The sequence below is a fragment of the Mauremys reevesii genome, linkage group 1 (assembly GCF_016161935.1).
Source record: "Mauremys reevesii isolate NIE-2019 linkage group 1, ASM1616193v1, whole genome shotgun sequence".
NCBI classification, from domain to species: domain Eukaryota; kingdom Metazoa; phylum Chordata; order Testudines; family Geoemydidae; genus Mauremys; species Mauremys reevesii.
In genome coordinates, this window is record NC_052623.1 from 239,290,145 (window position 1) to 239,316,612 (window position 26,468).

Sequence of the window (26,468 nt, forward strand, 5' to 3'; positions counted from 1 at the left end):
CACCCTGGAGGCCCCTCGCGTGCACTGTTAAGCAGGACTAGCCCCTGCGTAGCTCCGCGGCGCCCGCACTTTCCCGGGAACTTGGCATCTCCTGCTCGCCAGCCCCCGCCTCTGTTCTGCCGGGAACCAGCGAGAGCGAGGGAGGCGCCCGGCGCGGACGCGAAGCGAAGCACGGGGCTGATTGCCGGAAGTGGGAGCCTGCGCGGAGCCTGCCGGTTAGAAATGGGGCCGAGCGGAGGCGAGGCCGGCTCGGGCTGGCGGTAGGGCGCATGGGGCTGGCCCCCGGGCTGCGATGAGGGGCAGTGCCTGCCTGGGTTAGCGTCCCGCGAGCCGCCCTCTCGGGGAGTCCTTCCCCCGCCCCACCTCGGGCTTGCAATGTGGCTCCCGCGCTTCTTTCCCAGCGCCTTGCTGGTCCTGGGGCTCGTTTGCAGGCGTGACGCCTCGGTCAGCTCCAGCGCGGGTAAGATATTAAGGGGGGCGGGCTAGGGAAGGAAAGAAAGGGTCCCCTGTGGCCGGGACTATCAGAATAACCCCTCCCGCCCACAGCAGAGGCACCCAGTGGCTTGAAATAGAAAGCTGGCTCCTCTTTCACTTCTGCACGGTCAAAACAAGCAGGCATGTGTTTTAAAAACAGATCGCTCACAGCTTATTTGTTTTCTTGGATATTTTTGAACTGTGTTTGCGAAAGATACTTTCATAAGCCGGTGGCCACCTCGGGATTGTTCGCCCCACAAAGATAGTTAATAGCCAGGGATCATCTCTCTCAAGCTGCAAAGATGATCCTGGATCACAGCTGCTAGAGGCTTCAATGAGCTGAAAATAAGGGGTGGCCTAGAATAGTTTGTCAGGATTCCTAATAATTTCTCTGTCCTGGGGTAGCCCTGTTCCTTCTTGGGATCTTTATTTATTTGCAAAGAACGTTTGAATAGCTGTCAAAGTACGTTGCACACTAGGATGTATTCTGCACAGTGGGGAATTGGCATGAATTGGGTTGGTTACCAAAATCAGGTGCTTTGCATAAGCAGCAAAGTGATCATGAGCACTATAGGCTTTAAAGGAGCATGTCATGTGTTTCATGGGTCAGGGCTCAGTCATATGTTTTGGCAACAGTGAGGCTTTTTTCCTGCCATGAACAAGCATTTCATTATTGAAGAGAGAATCTTAATAGCACTATGGCTAGCCTGTAAGCAACAGTACTGTACTTCTCTTGGAGGGCATGACTTCATTGAATGGTAAAACAGAGCAGTCTCAAAATTGGTTAAAACAAGAAATCGAACTACTATTTGTATGCCCTCCTTGAAATATGGGCAGTTTCCTTCAAACTGTTGGATTGTGATGCACAATGAAGGTTGGACAGTGTGTGTTTGAATAATGGATGTGGAAAATAAAGGTCCACCTGATGGACGCAATCTGTTTTATACAAAGATATCTCTGAAATCTTTTGAAGTTCTAGTTGTAACAAAATTTTCAGTATGAAGAGATTATAGATGTATTGTTCACCCACTATAGTTTGAGGCTGTATTAGCATTGCCCTAATTATCCTTCTTGTTCCTGGTTCGTAAACTGAATGTGAGTCTGGAGACACTGGACTTGAAACTTCCTTAATTCAGAAATGGTTTTTTGGTTGGTTCCAAACTTCTGATGATATCTATCTGTTCTAAGAATTGCAGAAATTGATTTTAATCTCATTTTGCTGATAACTAGTAAACTGTGTGGCTCGTGTTTTTAACTTGACGTTTCTCTTTCAAAAGCCCTAAGTTGTGCAAAAGTGTTAAGCAAATACATGAATTTTAGTACTACAGATATCATGGTTAATTCAAGCATATAGACTCTTCTGGATCAGTGTGTCACCCTGTCGAGTCAATAGGCAGTAGAGGTTTAGAGAAACTGATTCGTCTAGTAGACCTGTTTTTTGTTTTTTAAAGCTTGCAAAGTGTTGGTCATTTCTTGGCTAATGATCCAAGAAATAGCCATGACTATGAAGCAAACTGTTCTAAAAGCCTGGTTCTTGAATCCAAATTAGTTCAGCAGTGCAATGTCATTATATTGACATAAGTCTGTAGTGTAGACCAATCCATGCATGGCAACTTGACCTTAACTCTGAATTTCCTTTTTAGCTTGTCTTACAATGGCTAAGGCACTCGACTACAATCCTGAAGCTCATGAGTTCGAGTCATGTTCCATCTTGCACTGAAAGGCCACCTCCAGTTCACCCAGCTGCAAAATGGATAACTGGTCCATGGGGTTAGGGATAGTCAAAGGTAGTCAGATGTGACACTGGCCATATCTCTCTCCCTTGTTTACTGTTGGCTATGAAATTGACTTACCTTCACCACATCAGTCTGATGGTTTGGAGGATCTTTGATTTGATTCTTACAACTTTGCTTTAAATTTAATATCGTTTAGTAAAGCATAGAAAATATTTGGCAACAAGGAACTTCCAGCCCCTGTCATATGTAATAAGATTTTAGGCCAACATTTAAAAAAAATTATGTGCGCGCTAATTTGGTACTCAGCTTGAGACACATTGAGTCTCCGTTTCTCCCTCCCTGTGGAGATGCTGAGCTGAAGTTAGTTGGGGGTGTGCTTCTGAAAATCAGGCCCTGAATATCTCAAATTGGGCACCTAAAACTAGAGAGCACTTAGGAAAACCTGGGCTGAGGTTGATTGAATCCCTGTGTTTGTAAAATGCTGGTAATTACTTCCTTTCTCATCCAAAAGAGACCAGAGGAAGAAGTTGTTTTTCACACTTTTTATGGTTATGTGTTGTTGTTGGTTTCCGCAGTACATTAAAGTGGGGAAACAGCAAAAGTGCTACTAAGCTAACCCACTTCCCCTTGGAGGATGCCTGGCTACTGTTGCAAGGCAGACCTACATTTTTATAAAGCTGGTCAAAAAATGTAGGAAACACTCTCAACCAGCTTTAGATTAAAAAACATTGAACACATCTATGACCAAACACTTTTTAAAGTAAACCTGAAATATAAATTAATAATCCACTTGGCTAGGAATATCCAGTGATTGTTCATGTGCTTTTGTATTAACAATATAGCTTCTGAGTTTGGAGGAAGTGGCTGGGTTTTCTTTGCTAGCTCTCTAATTACCCCTTTCAAATGTATATTGGTGTATGAAAGAAGTTAGGTGGGTCCGATCTGTGTCCTTGCAAATGCATTACAGGATGTGTGTGACAATCTAGTTTCTAGTACTCCCCTTGTCATCTCTGCTGAAATTCTAATCCTGTACCGCAGTACTACTGGGCGAACAACAGGTTGGTACAGGAGACTTAGGCTATCATATTTCACCAGGATTCTTTTTCTTTCCTCAAATGGGAGAAAACAGTTGTACTTGTCTGTCACGTAATGGCACAGCACTACAACAGTTGTGTTTATCGTGCAGATAGGGTAACAATGCCTTTGTAACAAACTGAAAGCTTTGTGTAGTCTATGCTGTCCTAGTTTCAGGGAGCCAGTTAAGAGACCTAGCACAGGTGGAACTTAACTGACTTGACTCCCTTTCCAGGGCCTGCTATATTTGCAGTGTATTGGGGGGGCTTGTCAGTGGCCCTTCCTTATGCTGATAATTCCTGCACATAAAATACCACCATATAAAAGGGCCCTCTAGACAATCTTAAAGACTCGGAGTCCCTTGTGACATTTAAGAGTAAAAGGAGGGACTATAGATGAGTGGTTGGGTTTCCCCTACCCTTTTATTTGCTGAGTTAATTTGGTTCCACTGCCAATGTGGTTCCTTGATTGAGAAAGTTTGTATGGAATCATTGAGACAAACATGGAAATAACTCAAGGTGATTTTTGCCTAGTGGGAAAATTGGGCAATAATGTGATGAGGGAAAATTGAATGGCTTGGGGGAGTAGTTTGGTAGCGAAATACAAATTTTTGTGAATACTTTGCTTTAGTGTCCATACAGTGTTTGTTTGTTTTTTGTTCTTGTGGATTCCGAATTGAAAAACCCTAAATTCTTAAAAAAACAAAAAAACAACTGCCTGATGACCCCCTGTCGCTGCTTAGCACTTAATTCCACCCCGCTCCTGATTCACAAGCGAGGTGACAGTGAAACCCCCTTTCACTAAATTTCAATTTTTTTAATAAACTTCATACTAATATTTTATTATGGAACATAAATTAGTTAGAAGGGTACATATGTTATCTCCGTATTAGTGTCTGTATTAGGAATATACCTTACTAGTATGCTTCCTCCTCTCCCAGAGACACAAGCCAATTTATTGTTCTCTGAACACGCTCACTTAAATTCTAACATACTCACTCCTGAGAAGTAATTTTGAAATATTGGACAGTTATAGACATTAACAGATTATAAACAAACACATGGTGCATGAAAACAGCTGACCATGTTCCAGGAATATGGAATGGTATATGCAATGACATGTACTTCAAAACCACCTTCTTTGTGCATCTCTTGTATTTCTGCCTCATGAAGAAATCAAGTCAAGGATTGCTGCAGTTGCAAGGGACAGAGAAAGCATTAATAAGAAGCCAGAGCTGTGTATTGATCCCTTAAACCCCACTAAACACCCAGAGGAAATAATAAACATTGTCAGTGGTAGAGTGGCACTGCTATCCATCAGTGTAGAGGACACTTACAATTGGAATTCACCAAATGCAAGAATTTGAACGGAGCTGGCCCACAGGGTTCTGTAACACAATACCAGGGATAGCAGAGCCACTGGCAGGGACAAAGCATGTACAGGTTTGTCCAACAAAGGCATTTGACACTTGCCTACAAACAAGTTCACGAGAGGTTGACATGAAGAATATTTTGTCCCATGAGTTGGTTCCTGTACCAGTGTCAAGGTTCTCTGACTCTGGTGACATGAGACTTTCCAAGACTAAGTTTAAGCTAAAGAACCAGCTGCAGATAGAGGTGTCAACTAGACATACTTAACAAGACATCACCTGTAAAGTCATTGACCGTTCCACTTCTTTCAGTGGTATGCTGGCCAGCAAGTGATATTCAAGGACTTTGTGTCCAATTTCTGAGTTTGCACTGAACACAAGCTAGCTGTAGGTGATGTACACCTTGTCTTTGAAAAGTGCAAAGACCTCATCACAAAGAGTGTCACAAGATCTAGCAGAGCTACAGAAGCAAGCAGTGTGCATCAGCTGAGTGCAAGTACAGAGCTACTGCCACAGAAAGTTGTTTTTGACGGTAACTGGAAACAAGAAACTTGATTAACATCTTTTGTACAGAACTCATGCAAGACAAGAATTTTGACCAAGAGAACCTATTGGAGCACAAGCTAGTCACTGCAGGTAGAGACCACACCCCAGTTGAAGTAAAGAAGAAGGTGTGGTGATCAATAGGGAAGATATGGCCACCTGAGGAGTCAGACAACCTCCTTATACAACAAATGGTGATGGTTGCGAAAGAGAATCCTGTGGGAATTATCAGATAACACTGATGATTGTTTTACTCTTGCATCATCACCTTGAACAGGCCTAATTTCTTAAGTGATTATGGAATCTCTAGTTCAAGAGAGCTGTAATAGACATTCATGCTACTGCAGAGCAACACTAGAACATTGTGCCTGGACTGTTAGCTGCCCTTGCACCCTTGGGCAGTAATGCAGTAGCATCCTATTTTGGCCTTGCCACCGTGTTGAAGATTCTGTGAGCTAGTTGACATCCATGCAGCAATGCCTGATGGCTTTGAATTGGCAAACTGTGCCACCATGTCAGAAGCATGGGAGAAATAACGTGCAGTGAAAATTGGTAAAGGTACCACGTCAACACCAAAGGTCAGCTCCCTACCACCACCAACTGAAGCATTTTATAGAAAATGAGCACATCTTCAGGCATGAGTGTGGGAAAAGTGCTTTGGCGTATTTGGTTAAAATATTACTATAACTTTAACAAATATTTTGAATGTTTTTTCACATTAAAAAGTGTTCAACATATGAATTGAAAATTAAGATTCATACTGTATTCCCCCCCACCTCCTGCCTCATATACTTGTATTAGTCATATACATATTAATAATATTGCAAATATGAATACATGAAATGCATGTATTAACAACTCTTGTGCCTTATTTTTTGTATGCCCCAAATAATGTGTGAACACTTGATGATGGGTGGGGTGGCAAGGCGGGGATGAAATGTTGATAATTCCAAATGCTCAACAGTGATAATCATCAGGCAGACTTTTAAAATGTATAGTCTTGAGATACAAAATTCACAAAAAAAACTTGTATGAACCCTAAAGCAAGGCTGACCAGACTGACTGCTGGACTAGAGTGGTAATGGGACATTTATGTCCCAGGGTTATGAAGCACTCTACAGAAATGTAAGATCCCTGGCCCCCAAAAAGGTGACTTTCAAAGGCCATGATGCTGCACTGAGCTTGACGCAGGTGAATCTCTGCCTCATCAGTCCAGGAGGAGGGCCAAAACTAACATCCTGCAGAGAGAGGATGGGATACAATACAAAGTGATGAAGCAGTGGGTTTTGAGATGCACCTACTTACTTAGTTCTACAGTTTTTCTGTTCTACATTAAAATCATTGTGCTCTGATCTTAATGTTAATGAATATCCAGTAAGCAAACACTAAGTAATATTTGCCAAATGCTGCTGCCTCTGATTATATTTTGCTTTTAATTCCAGGTCTAGCAAACAAAATTCCTTGTTATCTCTAGGTCACCAGTTCAAATCCAGCCTGGTTTGGTAGCAATCAAAAGTCATCACTATCTGGCTGTTTAACCTTCTAGAAGGGAGGCAAAGAATGGAATAGACCTGTAGACTGAACTAAGCTAGTATCCCCTAGAGGTGATCATTCAGGTTTGGGTTTCCTGATCCCACTTTTTTTGTCCAGTGACTAAGGTATGGTCTTGGAGGACTTGGATTCTATTTCTGGCTCTGCCACTGACCTGCTGTGTGAATTTGGGCCGATAACTTCACCTCTCTGTTTCCCTCCTACTTTTGCCTACTTAAACAGAAAGCTCTCTAGCGCAGAGGGGCCTCAATCTCAGCTGAGCCCCCTTAGTGCTACTGTGATACTTGTATTCAATACAGGGACGGCTGCAGCAACACAGCCAAGTGGTGGTGCAGGCTATGTAGTGATCTATGGGTAGAGGACTTTGTTCCCCTGGCTGTCAATATGACACTTTTCACCAGTACTAAGCTTCCCAGAACTTGTAAAAATTCTGTATTAAACTGCCCATAACTTAAACATGTATTTTTATGCCTTTATACACTCTGACATGTAACTGAGAACTTGTCATATAATGGTGAGGGACTCCTAAGTAGGCTGTTTCTTTTCCATTCATCACTTGTTGATGCAACCAGTAATGCTGTACAAGCAGAACACATGTCTGCTTGGGATGACAAAATAACTAGAGACTTTAAGAGGAAACTTTTAATAGTAAACCTCAGAGTAAGGAATCTTCCAACTTGATATAACTGAGTGGGGGAGATGTCCTCTCTAGTACCTCTATCTTGGCTCTCCTAAACTCTTAATAAATGATACATTTCCTTTATTGGTGGCTTTGGCTGTTTACAGGCCTCTGTATAAACAAGTTGATCAGGTTTCAATGGACAGACAGATCTTGGACACTGCAGAACAAACACCTCAGTTTGCACCCTTTTTGGGCTCTTTGCATAGGCATGGAGACTGAATTGCCCTCTCAGCTTGCTTAATGAGAGCCAAGATGAATTGAACCCTTATTCCCAGTGCTTAATTTGTAATGAAAAAGGTGCCGGGACTCAAGCCATTTTTTTTTTTAATATTCATAACTAATGCGCCAAGCCCAGAGATGCCAGGGCTATGAACGGCCAAGCCTAGAGGTGCCGGGGCTCAGCACTGGCAAGCTCTGGCATAAAGTAAGCGCTGCTTGTTCCTGTAGTTTGGGGCTGAGGCAGTGGGGAAAGCCTTTCACTGGCTATTGCCTGTACTGTGGCTAAACAAGAGTTAAAAAGGTTATGGAAAATTCTCTTTTGTGTGAATTTAGTGCCTGTGAAAAATTCCTCTTTGATTCTAGCTGTTGAAACTGCTCGATTCTAGAAGGCAGCTTTTTTTGGTGGTGGTGGTGGTGTTAAAAGCCAAACACCAAGAATCCGTTTTCTTTTCCTTTTGGAGTAAGAAATAAGTTCACTTTCATTAATCAGGCTACTGCTTTAATTGTGGAATTGTTTATAAATGATCTATCTTAAATCTAAATGTCTGAAATGATATGCTCAGAGGCTGCACTGAGGGGAAGCCTAATATGTGACAGATGACTCAAAAGTAGGCATGTTAAGTCTATCAAGTGGTGTTTGTGTGGCTTGCATGGCATATTAGTTCTGCAGAATCTGTAAAAACTTTTTAATATGAAATCTTTTAGCACCCAGGAAGGTAACTATCAGAATGTGAACAGAGGGTAGCTGTGGCTGTGTTATATTCTTGAATCTGCAGGCCACCTGAAACAATGGTTGAAAACTGTGACTGTTTCATTGCTGGTAAGGTGGAAGGGACTGGAAGTTGTTGCATGGAAGAAACTATGGAAGGGAGACATTCAAAGAAAAGAAACTCATGACGAAAAAAGAGAAATAATAACAGGGATCCTAAAAGTGAGCTTATTTTCCCAGTGAATGATGCTGAATGCAGCATCAAGATACTACAAAACAAAAGCTAAGTTTTGAATTATAACTCTGCCCTTGCTCTTTGTATAAACTTCTTGTTGACATAAATGGGAATTATCCCTATGGACTGAAGGAAATATGGAGTACTAAATCTGTAATTATGGCCCATGAACGATAATTAGAACTGGACTTCAGACCTCTCCACCGAATGTGTTTGAAACTGACTCTAAAAGAACTGCTGTTTGTGTGTTGACCTTATTTTTTCTGGATGAGCCATTCGGGTGTAAGTGATTTGGAGCCAGTTCGAGGCCACAGAATAAGACTGGCAAAATCATTTAACAAACACTAACTGTATATAAGGGCTTGTCTACACATGGGTTATTCTGAAATAACTCCCAAGTGTGTACACTCTTATTGTGGATTAAGCTAAACTTGGGGGAAAAAAAGCACTCTTGTTTCCAGAATAAGGGCTGGTCTATACTGAAAAGTTACATCTGCATAGCTACCTCTCAAGGACTGTGAAAAATCCACACCAGAGAGTAGTTAAACCAGTCTAACTCCTTCAAGGAAAGAATCCTCACATGGTCCCACTGATTAATGTTCAGCTGATGTGAAAAACAGCTGAGTAGACGTTATGAAGTAGTAAGCAGTTTTGAGCAGTCAGCATATTGAGCAGTTACTTTAAGCACTGTGGGTTTTGTTGCTACCTATTAACTATGGTAAATGGTAGTTACTTTAAAGTTGCAACTCCTTAGGCCAATGATTCTCAAACCTTTTGTACTGGTGACCCCTTTCACATAGCAAGCCTCTGAGTGTTACCCCCTCCCCCCTTATAAATTAAAAATACCTTTTTATATATTTAACACCATTATAAATGCTGGAGGCAAAGTGGGGTTTGAGGTGGAGGCTGACAGCTCGTGACCCCCACATAATAATCTCATGACTCCCTGAGGGGTCCCAACCCCCAGTTTGAGAACCCCTGCCTTAGGCTGTGTTTCAACTACAGAGATAAGTTGACACAAGTTACGCTGACGATTATAAACTGCTCTAATTACATTGCTTGTGCATGTTCATACAACATTCCTTTTGTCAGCAGAGCCTGTTCAGTTTCTGCTCTAGCATCAACAGTGAGAGTAGTGCACTGTGGGTAACAGTCTGTGCTACTCTGCACCTTCTGCAGCTGGGAGTTGTGGGAAGGCGAAGTGGATCGCAGTGCATCATAGGTGCAGGCTCAACATCCCATGATGCAGTTTTTTCTGTCCCATCATTCCATGGGCTTCCGACTACATTTCGTACCATTTTTCAACAGTCCCTGGTTACTGTATGTCCACCATCTCCACGTGAAAGCATGGATCCTGCATTGCTTTCTACTGTTTTGATCAGTATTATAAAGGACAATACTGCATGAAGAGCTGTAATCTCATGAGCGTCAAATCTGAACAGGAATCTGTCATGCCTGCCCTGCCCTGTGCCAAGGAAAGAAACAATACCAGATTACTGTTGACATTCACGGAGCAGCTGCACACAGTGATGGGATCGCATCTTTATTCACACCTGGGATGATGAGCAGTGGCTGCAGAACTCTTGGATCTGCAAAGACACCCTCCTGGAAAGGTGTGCAGAGCACGCCCTAGCACTGTGGCACAAGGACACTAAAATGAGAGCTGCCCTTTCGGTGGAGAAGCGCATGGCGATTGATGTGTGGAAGCTGACAACTCCAGACTGCTACTGTTTAGTTGTGAATCAGCTTGGAGTCGGGAAGTCCACCATGGGGGGTTGCTTCCTAGCTGTGAGTTGTAGTCTGCAAATGTGCCAGTGTATTAATTCCAGCAGCAACCACTGTGTGTAGAAGACAAAAAAAAAAAGATTCTTTGAATATTTTTTTTTTTATTAAACAGCAATAAACAAAGCACAGAAAATGCTTTGTTGAAAGGGACTACCACGGAGAGGAACACTCTCATGATGGAGGCTCTCGTAGCTGGGTGTAAATCCAGCTTTCAGTTTGGAAGGAGTAGAGTGAACGGGGTACTGCGATGGACCAGGAAGATGCAAGGAATGTGTGAGAGGAGTTTGGGGAGGGCATGGCAAGCGGTTCTGTATGGGCTGCGGGGTAGGGTGGGTGAGCACACAAGTGTTCTGCCTGCAGCTCAGTTAGGGACTTCAGCATCTTGGTTTGGTCCTCCATCACTTTTATCATCTGTTCCTGGCTCACTAAAATTCCCTCCTGGCCCAGCTTCCTGTCCTGGCTATCTATTTAAAATCATTCATTAATTGTCTCCCCAACCTGTATTCTTGATCTGTGGCATTAAAGGATTGGAGCACCTCCCAAAACTTGTCCTCCTGGCTCCTCTAGGGTCACTTCCTTATCTGGCAGAGGCACTCCGCTGGTGTGTAGGGGGTTCCCCTGAAGGCCACGTCTGCAGAAGCTCAAGAAACAATAAACAGAGGCACGATTGTTAGAGCACTTACAGCATTGACTCATAATAGTAAAATACACCTCTTTCTCACTGTCCCTTGGCAAGCGCACAGCTTGGTGAACACCCAAAATGTGGTGAGTTTGGCCTGGGTGGGGTGGGGAGTTTCAAGATGGGGCAAAAGGTCTAGGTGATTTTTTTAAAGGGATCACTGCAAGCGACTACAGAAAATATTGTAAATTCTGCCACCATTTTGCACACGTGGGGGTAATTGAAGCTGATATCTCACTCCTGAAGGTAAGCAAGGTTGTATCTCCTGCACGTGTGCGGCTTCAGACCTGGTCCCTATGTGATTATTGATTGGCGTGGAAAAGTTATCTACAATGGGGGAAGGAACAAAGCAGCTCTGCCAAGGAACCTTAAGTGGAGGATTGGCAAGTACCTCCAAGAAAGTTCCCTAGAGATCTCTCCTGAAGGATTCCCGTGAAATCTCAGTGTGTTCTGCAGGGTCTCCACTGCGTAGCTGCACAAGGGAATGTGAAGCAGAACTGTACAAAACTAGCTGTGTTTGTGTCTATCTTTTAACTCACTTCTAGCATATAACAAAATAAAGGACAGCTCTGCCTCATGTAACTGAGCAGTATCAACTCAAAGTGAGCACTTACCAGAGCTCCCCTCTCCTGCATCAAGTGCACCACAGCCAGAGTGCGGGGACTGGCTCGAACCCTCTGGGGTTAAGAAGCGTTCCTGGCTTGACACGCTACCAGATGACCCTATTGCTTGTCCCATCTCATCCTCCAACTCCACTTCTTTGTCCACCTCTTCGTCCTCGGGATTGAGTCTGCTGGCCGTTATCTCCAACCCCCCTGAAGTATCCATGGGGCCCTTGGTGGTGGAGATGGGGTCGCTGCTGAGGATGGCATCCAGCTCCTTGTAGAAGCAGCAGGTCTTCAGTGCAGCACCAGTGACAGTTTGACTCCCTTGCCTTCTGGTATGCTTGCCTCAGCTTCTTTATCTTTGCACGGCACTGATGCATGTCCCGTTCATAGCCCTTATCCAACATGCCACGGAAATCTGCCCATAGATATAGAAGTTATGACTGGAGCGGAGCTGGGACTGTCCAACCTTCCCTCCGTACAGAGCCAGCAGATCCCACTACTCTAGTGTACTCTATGTGGGAGATCATTTAGTGTGTGGAGCTGCTACAGTCAGCTGGAAAGAGGCAATGTGAGCTTTCCATGCTGAGCAAACAGGAAGTGGAATTTCAAAAATTCCTGTCCCTTTAAAGGGGGAGGGGCAGATGCCTATGTACCTGGATGTAGGGCAGTGGAGTTTGATCCACTGACCAGAGCAGTCAGGATGGGCATTGTGAGACTCCATAAATGGCCTTTGGGAGGTGACATCACCAAGTGCAGTGTCTACACACACTGCATCAATCTAACTTTTGCTGCAGAAAGCCCTATCCTCTCCTCAAGGTGGCTTTATTTTGTTGGCATGGCAGGAGAGTTAAATCAGTGGGAGGAGCACTGTAGTGTGTACACCTCCACTGTTTTGTCAACGAAAGCTGACTTTTGTCAACAAAACACTTTAGTGTAGACAAGGTCTTAGTGAAGGTTGAGATGGGGGAGAATATGCATTCCTTGCAGGCTTGGTGCAAGGCCTGTGTTGTATGAAGTAAAAACTAAAACCATAAATGGGGCTATTGTTGCAATCAACGGGAGCATCTGAAAGCATACTATAGAGCAGGGGTAGGCAACCTATGGCATGTGTGCCAAAGGCAGCACGCGAGCTGATTTTTTTTCAGTGGCACTCTCACTGCCCGAGTCCTGGCCACCAGTCCGGGGGGCTCTGCATTTTATTTTAATTTTTAAATGAAGCTTCTTAAACATTTTAAAAACCTTATTTACTTTACGTACAACAATAGTTTAGTTATATATTATAGACTTAGAGAAAGAGACCTTCTAAAAATGTGCAAGGGTAAAGTTTTTTCTTTTGATAGTTCTGAATTCCTGTGCGTATAATCCAGTCTGGCTGTGGTTGCTGCTACTGTAGTCCTCCCAAGTCTCATACCTTCGGTGAGGCTAACTTTACAGTATCCTCTTGAGGGTTTAAAAGGGCACCTGACCGCTGCATATTCTGTGAGGGGATTGGGGAAGGGAATCAGCAGCGCTGTCCTCAAAGCAAATCCAGTCCATCTAACAGAAGCATGGAATAATAGGCAACATATGTGTCAGCATTTACTCCATGATAAGAGTTGTTCTGCTGAGGAAGTAGCTCACGTATGTTTTTATGCCTGGTGAGTTCTCTGCTAGCTAGACTACTGGTTGGGGGCAGAGAGAACTTAGCATGGATTGTGCCTCTTGGTTTAAAACTGAAGGCTTATCTACACTTACAGCACTGAAGCTGCACTGCTGTAGTGCTTAGTGGAGATGCTCCCTACGCCTCAAGAGAGAGGGAGAAACCCTCCTATCGACATAGCGCTGTCTACACCGGGGGCTTAGGTTGGTGTAACTACGTCACTTGGGGTATAGAAAATCCACACCCCTGAGCAATGTAGTTATACTGGCACAAACTTGTAGTGTAGACTAGGGCTGATAGAAACCTAACCATATATCTGAAAGAAGCCATTAAAAACAAAAACAGAAGACCCACTGATTACAAAAAATGAGCTTCTTTAATTACATGACAAATAGATTTTGAGGTCTTGTATGTAGATTTTTTTTTTCTCCCCTCAGCTACTGGCACTAATTAGGCTTTCTTGCAGAACCTAAATAACTAGTTAATTCTCATGATCTGGTATGCTGGGTCACACAGTGTGGTTCTTAAACTAATGCAGAGGGTGTACCTCTCAATTTAAGGATCACACTCCAGCAAGACTGCATTATTTAAGGGAAACTGTCCTGGCTTCAGCCCCCAAACTTCTCTTTGAATGAATTAACTTTTATTAGATCTCCTCACTTAGAAACTTACTGTGCCATCGATGCAGAATTCAAAGATCAATGTGCACCAAGGAAAAATGTTAAACTTCTCTAAAGTGGCTAGGCATGTCTTCACTAGGAAATCTTGGGTGAATTCTGGAAGTTTTGCCATTGAGTTCAGCAGGCTCTGGATTCCACCTGGTATGTCTAAAGACTACATTGTGAGGATAGTGCACTGACCAGTCAGTTATGCCAGTAAACAAGGGAAAGTGGCATACAGCATCATGTCAGCTAACTCAACTCATCGTATTTACGCCATACCAAATGCCGTTTGTCTTGTTTGCAGTCAGTTCAGGCATGGCCAGCATTGTCGGCTAACTCAGTTCTGCACATCTTAAGATTTTAGTGAGGACAGCCCCTTTGATGTACACTCATTGTTGGTCCCAGGCTTAAACTCTCATTATGGCTTTCTTCTGGAGAAGCAGATCTTTTTATGGTCTGTGGCGTTCTGCTGGGAATTAAATATTTTTTTAAATTTAATTTTATTTATTTTTTGTACCAAATTCTGCTTTGTCTGCAGATAATTAATTTTGGACCCCATAAATCTTTAAACTCATTACATCTATCTCCTTCCTGCCCTCCCTTTCAATGATACCAACATAACTTCTTTGATTGTTGGATGTTTATGTAATACAGGTCTTCTTGAACTCTCTTTGGACAAGTTCAGAAATGTGCTACTTAACAAGACCATCTCAGTGGAAGCTGTAATAAGGAATATTGCAAGCAACGTGACTGTCGTTATTTTTCAAGTACATTCCCACCAAAACAATGTAACCATCTCTTTTGATAAGGTATGTATGAAGTTGGAATCCAAATTCCTCCATTGTGTTCACATTAACTAATGGTACTCACCATTAGAAGAGGAAGATTAGAAAATCACTCTGTAGTAAGGATAAATTTATGTTGGAGGGGCAGGGGGGGAATGAAACTGCATGAACCATGCATATGTTTTAGTCTAGCTCCCAGACTTTAGAACTAAGAATCTTTCTCATGTCTACTCAACTTTCTTGTAGCTTATGTCTCTCAAAAGCATGGAGCCATTTTGTATATTGGGATTCTGAATGAATGAGCTGCAAACTGCTCTGAAGCAATTGTGGTTCTGTTACATGACCTTTGAAACATGCTGTAACATCTCATATTTGACCTAGGACTGACATCAGTATACCAGTTCCCCACTCAGTGCTCTCCACTAGGCTACAAACCTTTGGCTGTTGCAATTCATATTTATAGGTGTGGATGTTATAAGGCCCTTCTTAAAAATTTGTGTACAGCTTTTTTGTTTTGTTCGCCTAATTGCCGCTTCTGGATTTATCTTTGTTAACTTTAGTGTGTGGGATGAGGGGGAGAAATGCTCTTGAAAGCTCAAATTCATTCTCCGTTTTTCTTTGACAAACATGACACACACACCACTCCCAATGAAGCATAAACATTCTTGCTGCTGAACTCTAGGCTCAGTTCAGCAACGGTAGCATTGGGCAGTGTAATTTAATTCTGTTGCAACGAGTATGTAACTAGTTTGTGGGACAAAATGTACCTTCTTCAGTATAATCTCTGTACCATTAGGTAGCTTTCCTGCGACTAACCTCATTCTCCTAAGCAAAACTTTTATGGGCATTTCAGCAAGGACTCACTAACAGGGTATTTGGAACAAAACTGGGGAACTTGTGATTGGTGAAGGTGGTGGCTGTGCAAGTTTCTTCTCCCAACGCTTTAACCCACTCGCTCTTCTGGAATATTCAGTAGTACTAAACTATTGCTGCAGAGGTAACTGCATAAAACATTGCTTTTTGTGTAGGTCCTAAATAAAGCAAATACTGTGATCATTCTGTTGCTTTTTTAAATTATTATTAATGTAAAACCATCCCAAATGCAACATAGGGATTTAGAAGTCTGAGAACATTGCCTCAGACTAATCACTCCAGTGTCATATTTTGAGCCCAAACTAAACAATATTGCCTCTTAAAGGAATAAAATAAAAAAGCCTGTGGCTGGCTGACTTGTCTGGAGTATGCAATGATCTAATAGCTGGCAATGGGATGCATGCCCTAGGTAATGTGTGCCTTCAGGAAGGAGCTCTCTGTGTCTGTCACTCTGCAAGAACCTACTGCTGTGCTGAAGGTGTGCTTGGGTTTTATCTGTTTGTTTTCAGAATTCCTCTGCAAATAGCTCAGGAACTGGAGTAGACAAAGGGTTAGTTTCCATCCTTCGGCCTCAGCAGAGTGTGTGTACATGGTACCTGCAGTCTCCGGATGCCAGCCAAGTGTTGAGCACAGCTGTTTCTTTTGCTTATTCTGAGAGAGGTAAATTTTCTTTCCCTCTCATTCTGTTCTGGGATAAGAGTTAAACTACAGATGTTTTCTCTGGAAGGCCATATTTTTTGCACAGTACTGTATGTAGCTTGCACTAAACACACCAGAAGTCCTGACACTTATTGGGGAATGGATGCCAAATCTGGGTTCAGTATTAATCAACTGATTGATTATGTTGAGATCTAACATTTAAAGCAATTGTTATCTTGGAGCTGGGTGTACAGGCTTTGCTAGTCTAGAGCCCCAGTCCTACAAACATTTATTCCCATATTTAAGACTAGTCAGAGTTTCACTAAAGTCCAAAAAGAACAGGAGTACTTGTGGCACCTTAGAGACTAACAACTTTATTTGAGCATAAGCTTTTGTGGGCTAAAACACACTTCATCGGATGCATGGAGTGGAAAATACAGTAGGAAGATATATACACACAGAGAACATGAAAAAAGGTGAGTCCATGTGACTTACTTGCATGTATATACCTGTAGGATCAGGTCCCTAGATCTCAAGATCTTTGGAGAACGGACTATGCCTGTTTGTACATACCAAATGAGGGCCTAATAATAAATACAACAAAAGCAAACTATAGCTTCATTCCATTGCACTGCTGAGAATTCTGCATGAGGGAGAGGAAGATTTGCTACATCTAACTGTCTTGTTTTGTTTGTGTTTTTTAGATCCTATCCCTGGAGGCTGCAATCTGGAATTTAACTTGGAAGTTGATCCCAATATTTATTTAGAGTATAATTTAATTGACACAAGCATCAAGTTTGCCCCTGCAAACTTGGGATATGCCAGGTGTGTGTAACTTAACAAATAGCTTTCCTTGTATTGCATTTGTGCAGAGCTGGAAATGCTTAATAAACAATATTATCCTGCTGGAAAGGTTATTTCTCTCTCTCAGCAAGAGAGAATTTTGTGTATAGCAAAAGAACTAGACAGCAAATGAGGAGAGCTGCATAGCTGATCCTCAAAATAGGTTAATTTTGTGAGGGAGAGAGGAAATGGGGTGAGGAGACTATCCATAGATTGTGAGAGAAACTATACTAGCTAAAACTTCTGATGTTTACCCTGGTGAAGAATACACAGTTATTGGGACTAATGATTCTTCATGGGAAAACATCTGTTCTGTTCTAGAAACCATTCTGTACTACTGTTTTTTGTTTTGTTTTTGTTTTTGTTTTTCTTCATTCTATTACCGGGGTGGGCAACTATGGCTCGCAGGCCGGATCTGGCCTGTGAGCCATTTTAAGCCAGCCTGCGAGCTCCCACTGGGGAGTGGGGTCTGGGGCTTGCCACGCTCCAGCCGGGGCGCTGGGTCAGGGGCCGCACCATGTGGCTTGATCCCAGTGTGGCTGGGGCGCTGGCTTGGGGCCTGCACCACGCAGCTTGGCCCCACTCCGGTGCTCCAGCTGGGGTGCAGGGTCGGGGGCTGCACTGTGCAGCTCCCGGAAGCTGTGGCATGGCCCCACTCCGGCTCCTACGTGCTCCAATGGGAGCTGTGCCTGCAGACGGGGCAGCGCACAGAGCCGCCTGGCTGTGCCTCCGCCTAGGAGCCAGAGAAGGGACATGCCACTGCTTCTGGGAGCCGCTTGAGGTAAGCGCCACTCGGAACCTGCACCCCTGAGCCTCTCCCCACGTCCCAACCCCCTGCCACAGCCCTGATCCCTGTTCTGCCCACCGAACCCCTCGATCCCAGCCTGGAGCACCCTCCTGCACCTCAAACCTCTCATCCCCAGTCCCACCCCAGAGCCCACACCCCCAGCTGGAATCTGCACCCCTTCCCTCACTTCTGCCCAGCCCTGATCCCCTCCCTCCTGCCCTCTGAACCCCTCGGTCCAGGGCACCCTCCTATACCCTGAATTCCTCATCCCCACCCCAGACCACGCACCCCAAACCGGAGCCCTCACCTCCTCCTGCACCCCAGCCCCAATTTTGTGAGCATTCATGACCCGCCATACAATTTCTATTCCCCGATGTGGCCCTCAGGCCAAAAAGTTTGCCCACCCCTGTTCTATTACCATGATACCAGGATCCTGGTCTGGAAGTCTTATCTAATCTTGCTGCTTATCACTTGCAGTCCTAATCTTCTGCATAGTGTAATGCATCATGATAGATGGCTGTTGGCAGAGGGTGGGGAAGGATATAAGGCCAGATGGAATTTGTGCCTTTGTCAAAGCAGAAACTCTAAGGAAGGGCTTTTCTAAGGGAACGTCTTCACTAGCAACATTAAAAGTAGCTGCCAGCACTGGGAATGCGGCTCCCAGCGCTGGTGCACTGTCTACACTGGCACTTTACAGCACTGAAACTTTCAGCACTGAGGGGTGTGTTTTTTCACACCCCTGAGCGAGAAAGTTGCAGCGCTGTAAAGTGCCAGCGTAGACAAGCCCTAAAGCTCTATGTTGTTGGATGGATTCTAAGGTAGATCTGTTTCTTCTGCATTTTAACCTACTCGAGGGGAAAAAATGTGAATTCTCTCCTAATGTCTGTCTGGCTATTGTGACAATTTAAATGACAACTTGGAAAATCTGTGTTGTATTTCCTTGCAATGGCTTATGTTAAGCATTAGCTATAATGGCAAGGTCTGTTGTATGTGCTGTAGAAATGCAAAGTAAAACGTTATCTCTTTCCCAGAAGATTTTACAACCTGCATGTACAGCTTGGAGACAGATTGAAATCTAAACTCTGAGCCTGAACTTCTTTAGAAAGAGCCAAATCCTGAAGCCCAGACTTGGATCTGGATGTTGAAATATCAGTGTTCAGATCTGGAGTTCTGCTTCTGCCAGTTAGCGATACAAATCTAAGATCCGGACTCTTGGTCTGGGCAGGTGGCTAGTAGAAACTTTTGTTTGTCTAATTCCAGAGGTGCCAACCCACCCGCGTGTGATTCAGGGACAGGCCAGAACTCTAGATGGCGACTGCGCTATGACATCTATCAGTATTTCTTACCAGAGAATGATCTCTCGGAAACTGCACTCCTGAACCACCTGCGAAAGATGTCTGATGTGCAGAGTGTCCGAGCTAATGGCATTAGAGTAAGTTTGGCCTTTTGGATTGCCAACAAAGGAATGTGTGGGGGAAAGAGTGAAACAGTTGCAGTGTTGTAACACCAGGATGCTATGTTCCCTCTGGGTTCTGTTCCATGGCATGACACCACAACTATTGACCTCTACTTCTGGAGTGTGACATCTGTGAAATGGGTATCTTGTAAAGCTATTAACTGTCAAAAATTGCTGTATATATGCCTTGCCTTCAGGGGTATGATCAGCTAGCTGGTCCATTCTGATAATGGGAAAACTTCTAAACTGATGCTCCATTAGAGAGCTTTGGTGTAGGGAGCTGCCTGGAAATTGGGTTCTAACTTCCTGTTCAGTTTGATTCTATTTGCCTTGTGACTTTTTTTAAAACTTTTATCGTGAGTCTCAATACAAATTTAAGAGTGATCGAAAATCTGATTTCTGCCTTCAATCTTGAAGTTTAGCCTTAGCCAATATGGCCACTGTCTCCTTTTTAGCAATGGTGCTGAGGCCGCGGGCTGGCCCCAGCAACATGGCCACTGAGGAGGAAATGTGGGGTGGGAGCAAGTGAAGGTAGGGGGCTTGCAGGAGACTGGGGCGCACAGAGGGAGAATGTGAATAGCACACTACTTCTCCTGTCTAGCTAGGGAGAGGATTAGAGTGGGATAGATTGGCAGCTCTCCACACCGCAGGGAACAAGACAGGGGAAGTAGAGCTCCCTGTGAACAGGATGGCTGCACTTGCATATTTATAAAGGCTGAATTTTTGACCCTTTTAGCTCTCTCCCAAATTGGGAGCAGTTCGCGTCCTACTAAAAGTACAGAAAATGCAATTCATGATTTGGTGTTAAAAATATCAGGGGGTGGGGGGATATTTCTGACTTGGGGAGTAGATGTAGAGTCTGATCCATGAATTTTGGGTTGGATTGGCAATACTGAGCGATGGCTTGTGTGAACTGGCTCTTATTAGGCAGAATTCCCACTGAAATCAATGAGACTTTGGCACACAGATGACTCTTGGATTACATCCCACATTTACTTAACTCTGCCTCTAGATCGTTAAACACTGTTCCAGAGCCAGTACCCAACATGATTAACTTGGAGCTTGCTTAGATAGGCTTACCAAGGCATCCTGGTTGGATGGCATGCGCCTCAGGCGTGATGCAAAGGAGGAAAGGGGCAGAGCCCTTTGTAAGATGACAAGAGTATTTATCAACAGTGACAAATTTTGTTTTTTCAGCTGGTTTCCTTAACAACTGATGAAAAGACCAATGTACACTTCTCCTCACTCCCTGGACAAGGAGTGATCTATAATGTCATTGTGTGGGATCCACTTTGGAATACCTCTGCTGCATATGTACCTGTTCATACCTATGCCTGTAGCTTCACTGCCCTCGTGGATAATTGTTTCTCTCTCAGTAAGTCCAGTAGACTTGTATGCTTTTTTTTTTAAATATGCACTTGTGCTTTCAGTGTGAGTTGATCTATTTAACGTGCTCAGACCTGGGCTTGGGCTTCTGCATTTGTCAGCAGCTTTGGAGAATATCTAACACAGAGCAAGAAACTGCCAACTTTATGGCATTTTAGTGTGTTTCTAGCATGAGAAGTGATTCTATGATAGGGAGTTTCCCTAGCTTCTTTCAGTGACCCCAGATCTAACTTGTCAAGTACATAAGTGCAGGTATAGCATTTACACTTTAACTGCCTACCCAAGCTGTATTCTTAATCTCGTGCACCACCACTAAGAAGGATGCAGCAAATGATATTCATTGGCTAATGAATATGGCATATGGATTAGAATAGGACCCAGCTCTCTCCAATAGTTGTGTTAACATGGTAGTGCAAAAGGGAATAAAAAAAGTATGAAGTATATCTGTCACCAAGCTGTTGAAATATGACTCTGCATGCAGTGAATGAATCTCTTGAGTAAGAAGATGACATTTTTACATAACTGCCTTTCTGACCATAACGGCACAAGTGAGTGTCGACAGCAGGAAAGTGTAGTGCCTGATTCGCTGCTTCCTTGCAGCTCACGAAGTTGCTTACACCTGTACGAAGTGAGTGGGAGGCATGGGGGATTATTGCGAGGGAGGGATGCCAAGCTGTCATTCCGATGCTTATAGCATGTTACGCCTGCCTGATATATGGGGGTAAATGACTGTGCAAGGGACAGGAAAATGTGGCCCATGATGTTTGAAAGTGAGTTGTGGCAGGTAAATACTCTTCTAAAATCATATATTGTAACTCAAGCAATGGTATTTAAAACATTCTGCAGTCTGTGGAAGATCTGGATAATCATCTTAACATGTTCAGAGAATCAAATAAACTGTAGTGTCCATTTTCCAATGGTTGTAACACCAATAAGAATATTGCATGCAGTGTCTTGCAATGGAATATTTGAGGAAACTCTTCAAGCGTCTTCTTGTTTAATGAAGATGAGGTATTAAACAAATGACTGTAAGTAACTAAGCCTGGTCTACACTATGAATGTAAGTTGATTTATCTACATCACTTGGGTGTAGAAAATCCACACCCCTGAGCGATGCAGTTATACCGACCAAACTTGTGACAGAACTGTGTCAACAGGAAAGCTTTTCCCATCAAGATAGCTACTGTCTCTGGGGGAGGTGGAGGAGCTACATGGATGGGAGAAGCTCTCCCGTCGGCGGCATCGGGAGCATCTTCACTAAGCGCTACAGTGTTGCAGCTGCAGCGCTGTAAGTGTAGACAGGCCCTAAAGGTCTTTTAAATGGTTGCATAGTGCCATTACCTGTTATAGCATTCTGGCTCTATGTCAAAGAGGGTTGGGACTCGCTGTCTAAAAACTGCGGTTGGGGGTTGGTATAGTGTTGTAATTTAAATACAATTGGTAACTCGTACCATTGTAATTTTACTTACATGTTTACATGACATGTAGCGTAGTTGGAGATCTTGAACTTTTGCTTCAGGCTCTACTCTTTGGAGCCCCACTCCTGCATTGATATTAGAATGGGAAGGAACTACTACCCTCTGTGGGATGGAATTGGAACTGTCCAGTAGTTCCAAACACTGTTCTGATAAAGGAGATGCTTCTTCAGCTCATGCAGTACTTTGAAGGAGTGTAGGAGCTGTCAATACCCATAGTGTCCACAGCCAAAGCATATGTAGCCATGGCTCGTTACCTTATTCACACCCGTGCGTGTATATGCACACCCAACTTTATTTTTTGTTTCCTTATAGGAAGACTCTCCACCAAAATATTCTTCACCACTTTTGCTGTTCTTGGTCTCTTTATTTGCTTCTTTGGTCACAGGTTCTGGAAAACAGGTACTGCATATTGTGGGGGCTGAGGTGTGGCTGTCTTTGCTTTGAATGTAATAGGACTTTGTGGCTGTAGATTGAACAAACATAATCTGCATAATCCTCACTCTTGATCCCACATGTATCTCCTGTTTAATGAGGTTTGCTGTAAGTGTTACAGGAGGGGACCCCCTGTTCTTGATCCCACAATTTTATAATGGACTGAAAACTTGTATCAGCAGTTGGTGAGAAACTGGCTATAGATGCCACAGAACAGGAAGCTAAAACTAGCTGGCGGGGACAGGGCAGTCTTATCGTAGACTGGCTGAGTTTTGATGAAGTGAGCAACTTTATTTACCAGTGCCAGACATTTGGGTGGGCCTGTGCTGTTTGGTTATTTACTCTATGCAAACTACATTTTTATAACGAAAATCTCATTTCCTGGAGAATAGATATCTTTTTAACTGTACATAAAAGTAGGCTTAGAATGGAAAATTGTCAGAGAGCATATCAAACTATTTTTTTCTCTCTTTATTTTTTTAGATTTGTTCTACATGGGCTTCATCGTTACAGGATTCATTTTCTTTGTGTTATTTACTAGAATAACCTCCCTTAGCTATGATGGTAAGTAAGGACAAACTTGTGAGTGCGAGTAAGCAAGATTGGGGGTCAATGACAATGTCCCATTGAAATCAGTTGGGACTGGATCCTGGCTCTTTGATAGAAATAAAAGTTGTCCAGACACAAACGAGGTCAACAAGATTCTGTTATGGTGAATTAACATGTGAATGTGCCGTCCTTAACATTAAAAAGCTGGATCGCTTTCCTGAACCATAATATAGATTGTCCCAATAGTATCCAAAAGCCCAGACTAACTGCTGGCTCATGATCTACTACTTTTGACTTAAGGTGAACTGTAGGATGGCAGAGGTTTAAACTGGTTGGATTTGAATACTAGAGGAAGGCCATTATTTCAGAAAGTAGTGAAGTTGTATTGTGCCTCTTCCTCCACTGTCATTGCAGTAAGAAGGGATGGTCTTGTGGTTAAGGCACAAGCTTGGCACTCTTATTGCAATGACAGTACAAAATCCAGAAATACTTCTGTCTCATACTGACTCTCTGGTATTCTGATCAGTGTCAGGAGGCATTTCAACAGGTACACATGGCTATAGCCAATTTTAATGGCTTCATTATCATTTAGGTTTCATCAGATAAGGGTAGACTTAATAAACTTATATAATTGAAGTAGCATTGCATACCAGCTCAACAACTGCGATCTTTTAGGACCTTACCAAAACTGGTTTTTACAGGAATTCACCATCTTGGACATGCTTTTCTTACCACACCCCCTCCCCCCATTCTCTTTTACAGTTTGTCTGATTCTGACAGCAGTAGCTGGACTTGTTGGAGGGCTTCTCTTGGTTGCTTTTTGGTGGAGATTTGGCTTTGTCCTTCTCTGTATGTTGATTGTTGGACTTGTGCTGGGATTCTTCTTCTCATCAGTGATCTTCTTCACTCCACTAGGTATGCCTTGTAGCATTTTCTGTTACTGTCTGAATAGTCATTCAGAGACTGTACTGCTGCAGTGACACCAAACTACGGGGGTGGGGGCTGGCTTCTGAAGTAGATTCTGACATCTTGCTACCTGTGTAGCTTGAGACTGGGCTTCTGGGGAGGATGCCACGTGCTGGCTGATCTGTGGAAAGTGACTGGAGGATTAAAATGGGTGTTAACTAATTATGTACTTCCAAAATGTTGGGAGAATTATGTAGTGTGTCTGCAGCACTTTTTGAAGCGATGAGTGTCACATGGACAGGATGCTGTTTATAATAGGAGCTTTTTAAAAAAAAAACAAATCCCCTAAGATGTGGCAGACCACAAATGACTTTGTATTTGAACATGTTGGGGCTCCCCCCAGAGTGCTTGGTATTAAATTAGATTTCTGAAACAGCAACATTACTCCCTGTGCACGTAGATCCATTCTTGCTTCTCCCTTCCCCCCCAAACTGATTCAGAGTCTGCAAGCCTGTAACTTGGGGAAGGGATGGTGCTTGAAGATGTTCTGAGAGCTGCTCCTTGTCTGGTGTTGAGTGTTGGGGAAAGTAAAATACAAACAAAAAGCCTTGTGCACAGTCATGTCCTGGAGGGAGGAGTTTTACTCCTAGCTGTACCAATGTGCTCTTCAATGTCTATTCTGACTTTGCTAACAGGTGCGGCTACTGTTCCCCCTAGTACATCTTTAAAAAGACACTACTTACAAGGCTGTTTGTACAGCTAGGCTATTGAACTGAAGTACTTCTGGGATAGTGGTGTCAGCAAAGCTGCTTCCTTCTCTATATCTCCAGAGACTGCATTCATCTTGCTGTGCCGTGGCAATACTGAACTCAAAATTGATCGGTTCTCTCTCTCTCCAGCTAACATAAACCCTCAAGCCAAAGATCAGATTGGGAGAAGGGACAGCTCCAAGCTGTAGGTTTTCAGTTAGGTTAAATGAACTGTATGAAAGAGTTCACTAGTGCGTGACTTAGAGATTATTGCAGGATCAGTGTCTGTGTGCAGACCTCTGAAATCCAGTGGCATTCCAAACTGGTACAGGGATCTGCCCATGCAGAGCTTGTGAGATTGGGGCCTTGGATTGTAAACCCATCTAGTCCGTAAGACAGTCTCTTATTTGTGTGTAAAACTGTGCACTAGAGCTGCTTGGAATCTTAAGAATTTTTTCTAAATCTCTTGTTGACATTTCAGATTTAAACATTTTGCACATTTTTTCATCAACTTTTTCACTTCTCAATTAGTTCTATTGTGTACATTTATGGTACAGTAGTTATAGTAAACCCAGCAGACTGGCACTGACTGTTGCAAATGATGAAGATGTTGATTTTGTATAACACAATGGACAGAAATGGACAGGAAGAAATTCAGTGGCTGGTCTGTCCTGCTGCCCATATGTAACTACATGATTTCCCCTCACAGTACTCTGGGAACTTATTTCCAGAACTCCCTGTATATTGGGATGAGACTCTAGTCTTGATAATATTTTAAGTGTTGTGGTCCTTTACTTTGCAAAATCAACTCCATGAAGTCTCACTTGTGGCTGATTCACAATGTGGTGTGTCTCCACAGGAGACTACAAGGTTTTTCGTGATGATGCTGTGTTTTGGGTGACCTTTTCCTGCATAGCATTGATGGTGCCAATAGTCTTTGTTGGCTGTCCAAGAATTGTAAGTATTTGCACTACCTGGCTTCACTTTCTACAACGGTTGAGCATATGTGTATCTCTGAAAACAACATACTCCTCTAAAATTTTTGGGAGAGGAAGAGGTTTGCCTAGGGATGTAATCAAAGAGCCTTGTGCAGCTCTCCAAAAAGTCCTGACTCTGAAACCTTTAGAGCCTGTTCCTCACTTGTGTGTTTAAATACATAATTTGTGGCATATTTTGTTTGCATTGGGACCCCGTTGTGCTGGGTACAGTACAGACACACACAAAACAGTCCTGAAGAGACTATAATCTTTAAGGGTACGTCTGCACTGCAGTCGGAGGTGTCACTGCAGCACATGTGGGCATACCCGAATTAGCGTCGATTCGACTAGCTCAGACAATAGCAATGAAGCCATGGTGGCATGGGCTAGCCCCTAGAGCAAAGCTTCTCCAACTTCATTGCACTACGATCCCTTATTACTACATGACCCCTGGAGGGAGGACCAAAGCCGGAGCTTGAGCCCTGCTGCCACAGGTAGGGGGCCAAAGTCAAAGCCCAATCATCGCCAGGGGTGGGTGGGGGCCCAAAATCTAAGCCCAAGCACTTCGGCCCCAAGAGGGGGCCTGCAACCTGAGCCCCACCACCCAGGGCTGAAGCGCTCAGCTTCAGCTTCAGCCGGGGCA

General features: G+C 43.5%; 1 protein-coding gene across 3 annotated transcripts in view; it reads left to right on the top strand.

Annotated features, from left to right (window-relative positions):
- Positions 1-224: 224 nt before the first annotated feature.
- The window catches only part of TM7SF3 (transmembrane 7 superfamily member 3), a 30,775-nt gene continuing 4,531 nt past the window's right edge, over positions 225-26,468 (top strand). Inside the window, exons 1-10 of one of the 3 annotated variants that reach the window (XM_039543136.1) lie at positions 225-460; positions 14,620-14,774; positions 16,133-16,283; positions 16,967-17,087; positions 19,153-19,324; positions 20,546-20,723; positions 22,525-22,611; positions 23,128-23,208; positions 23,956-24,108; positions 25,708-25,805. In XM_039543136.1, the coding sequence (XP_039399070.1) occupies positions 376-460; positions 14,620-14,774; positions 16,133-16,283; positions 16,967-17,087; positions 19,153-19,324; positions 20,546-20,723; positions 22,525-22,611; positions 23,128-23,208; positions 23,956-24,108; positions 25,708-25,805 (1,281 nt within the window). In that variant the 5' untranslated portion in view covers positions 225-375. The other 2 variants (XM_039543140.1, XM_039543147.1) reach the window with 2 other exon arrangements.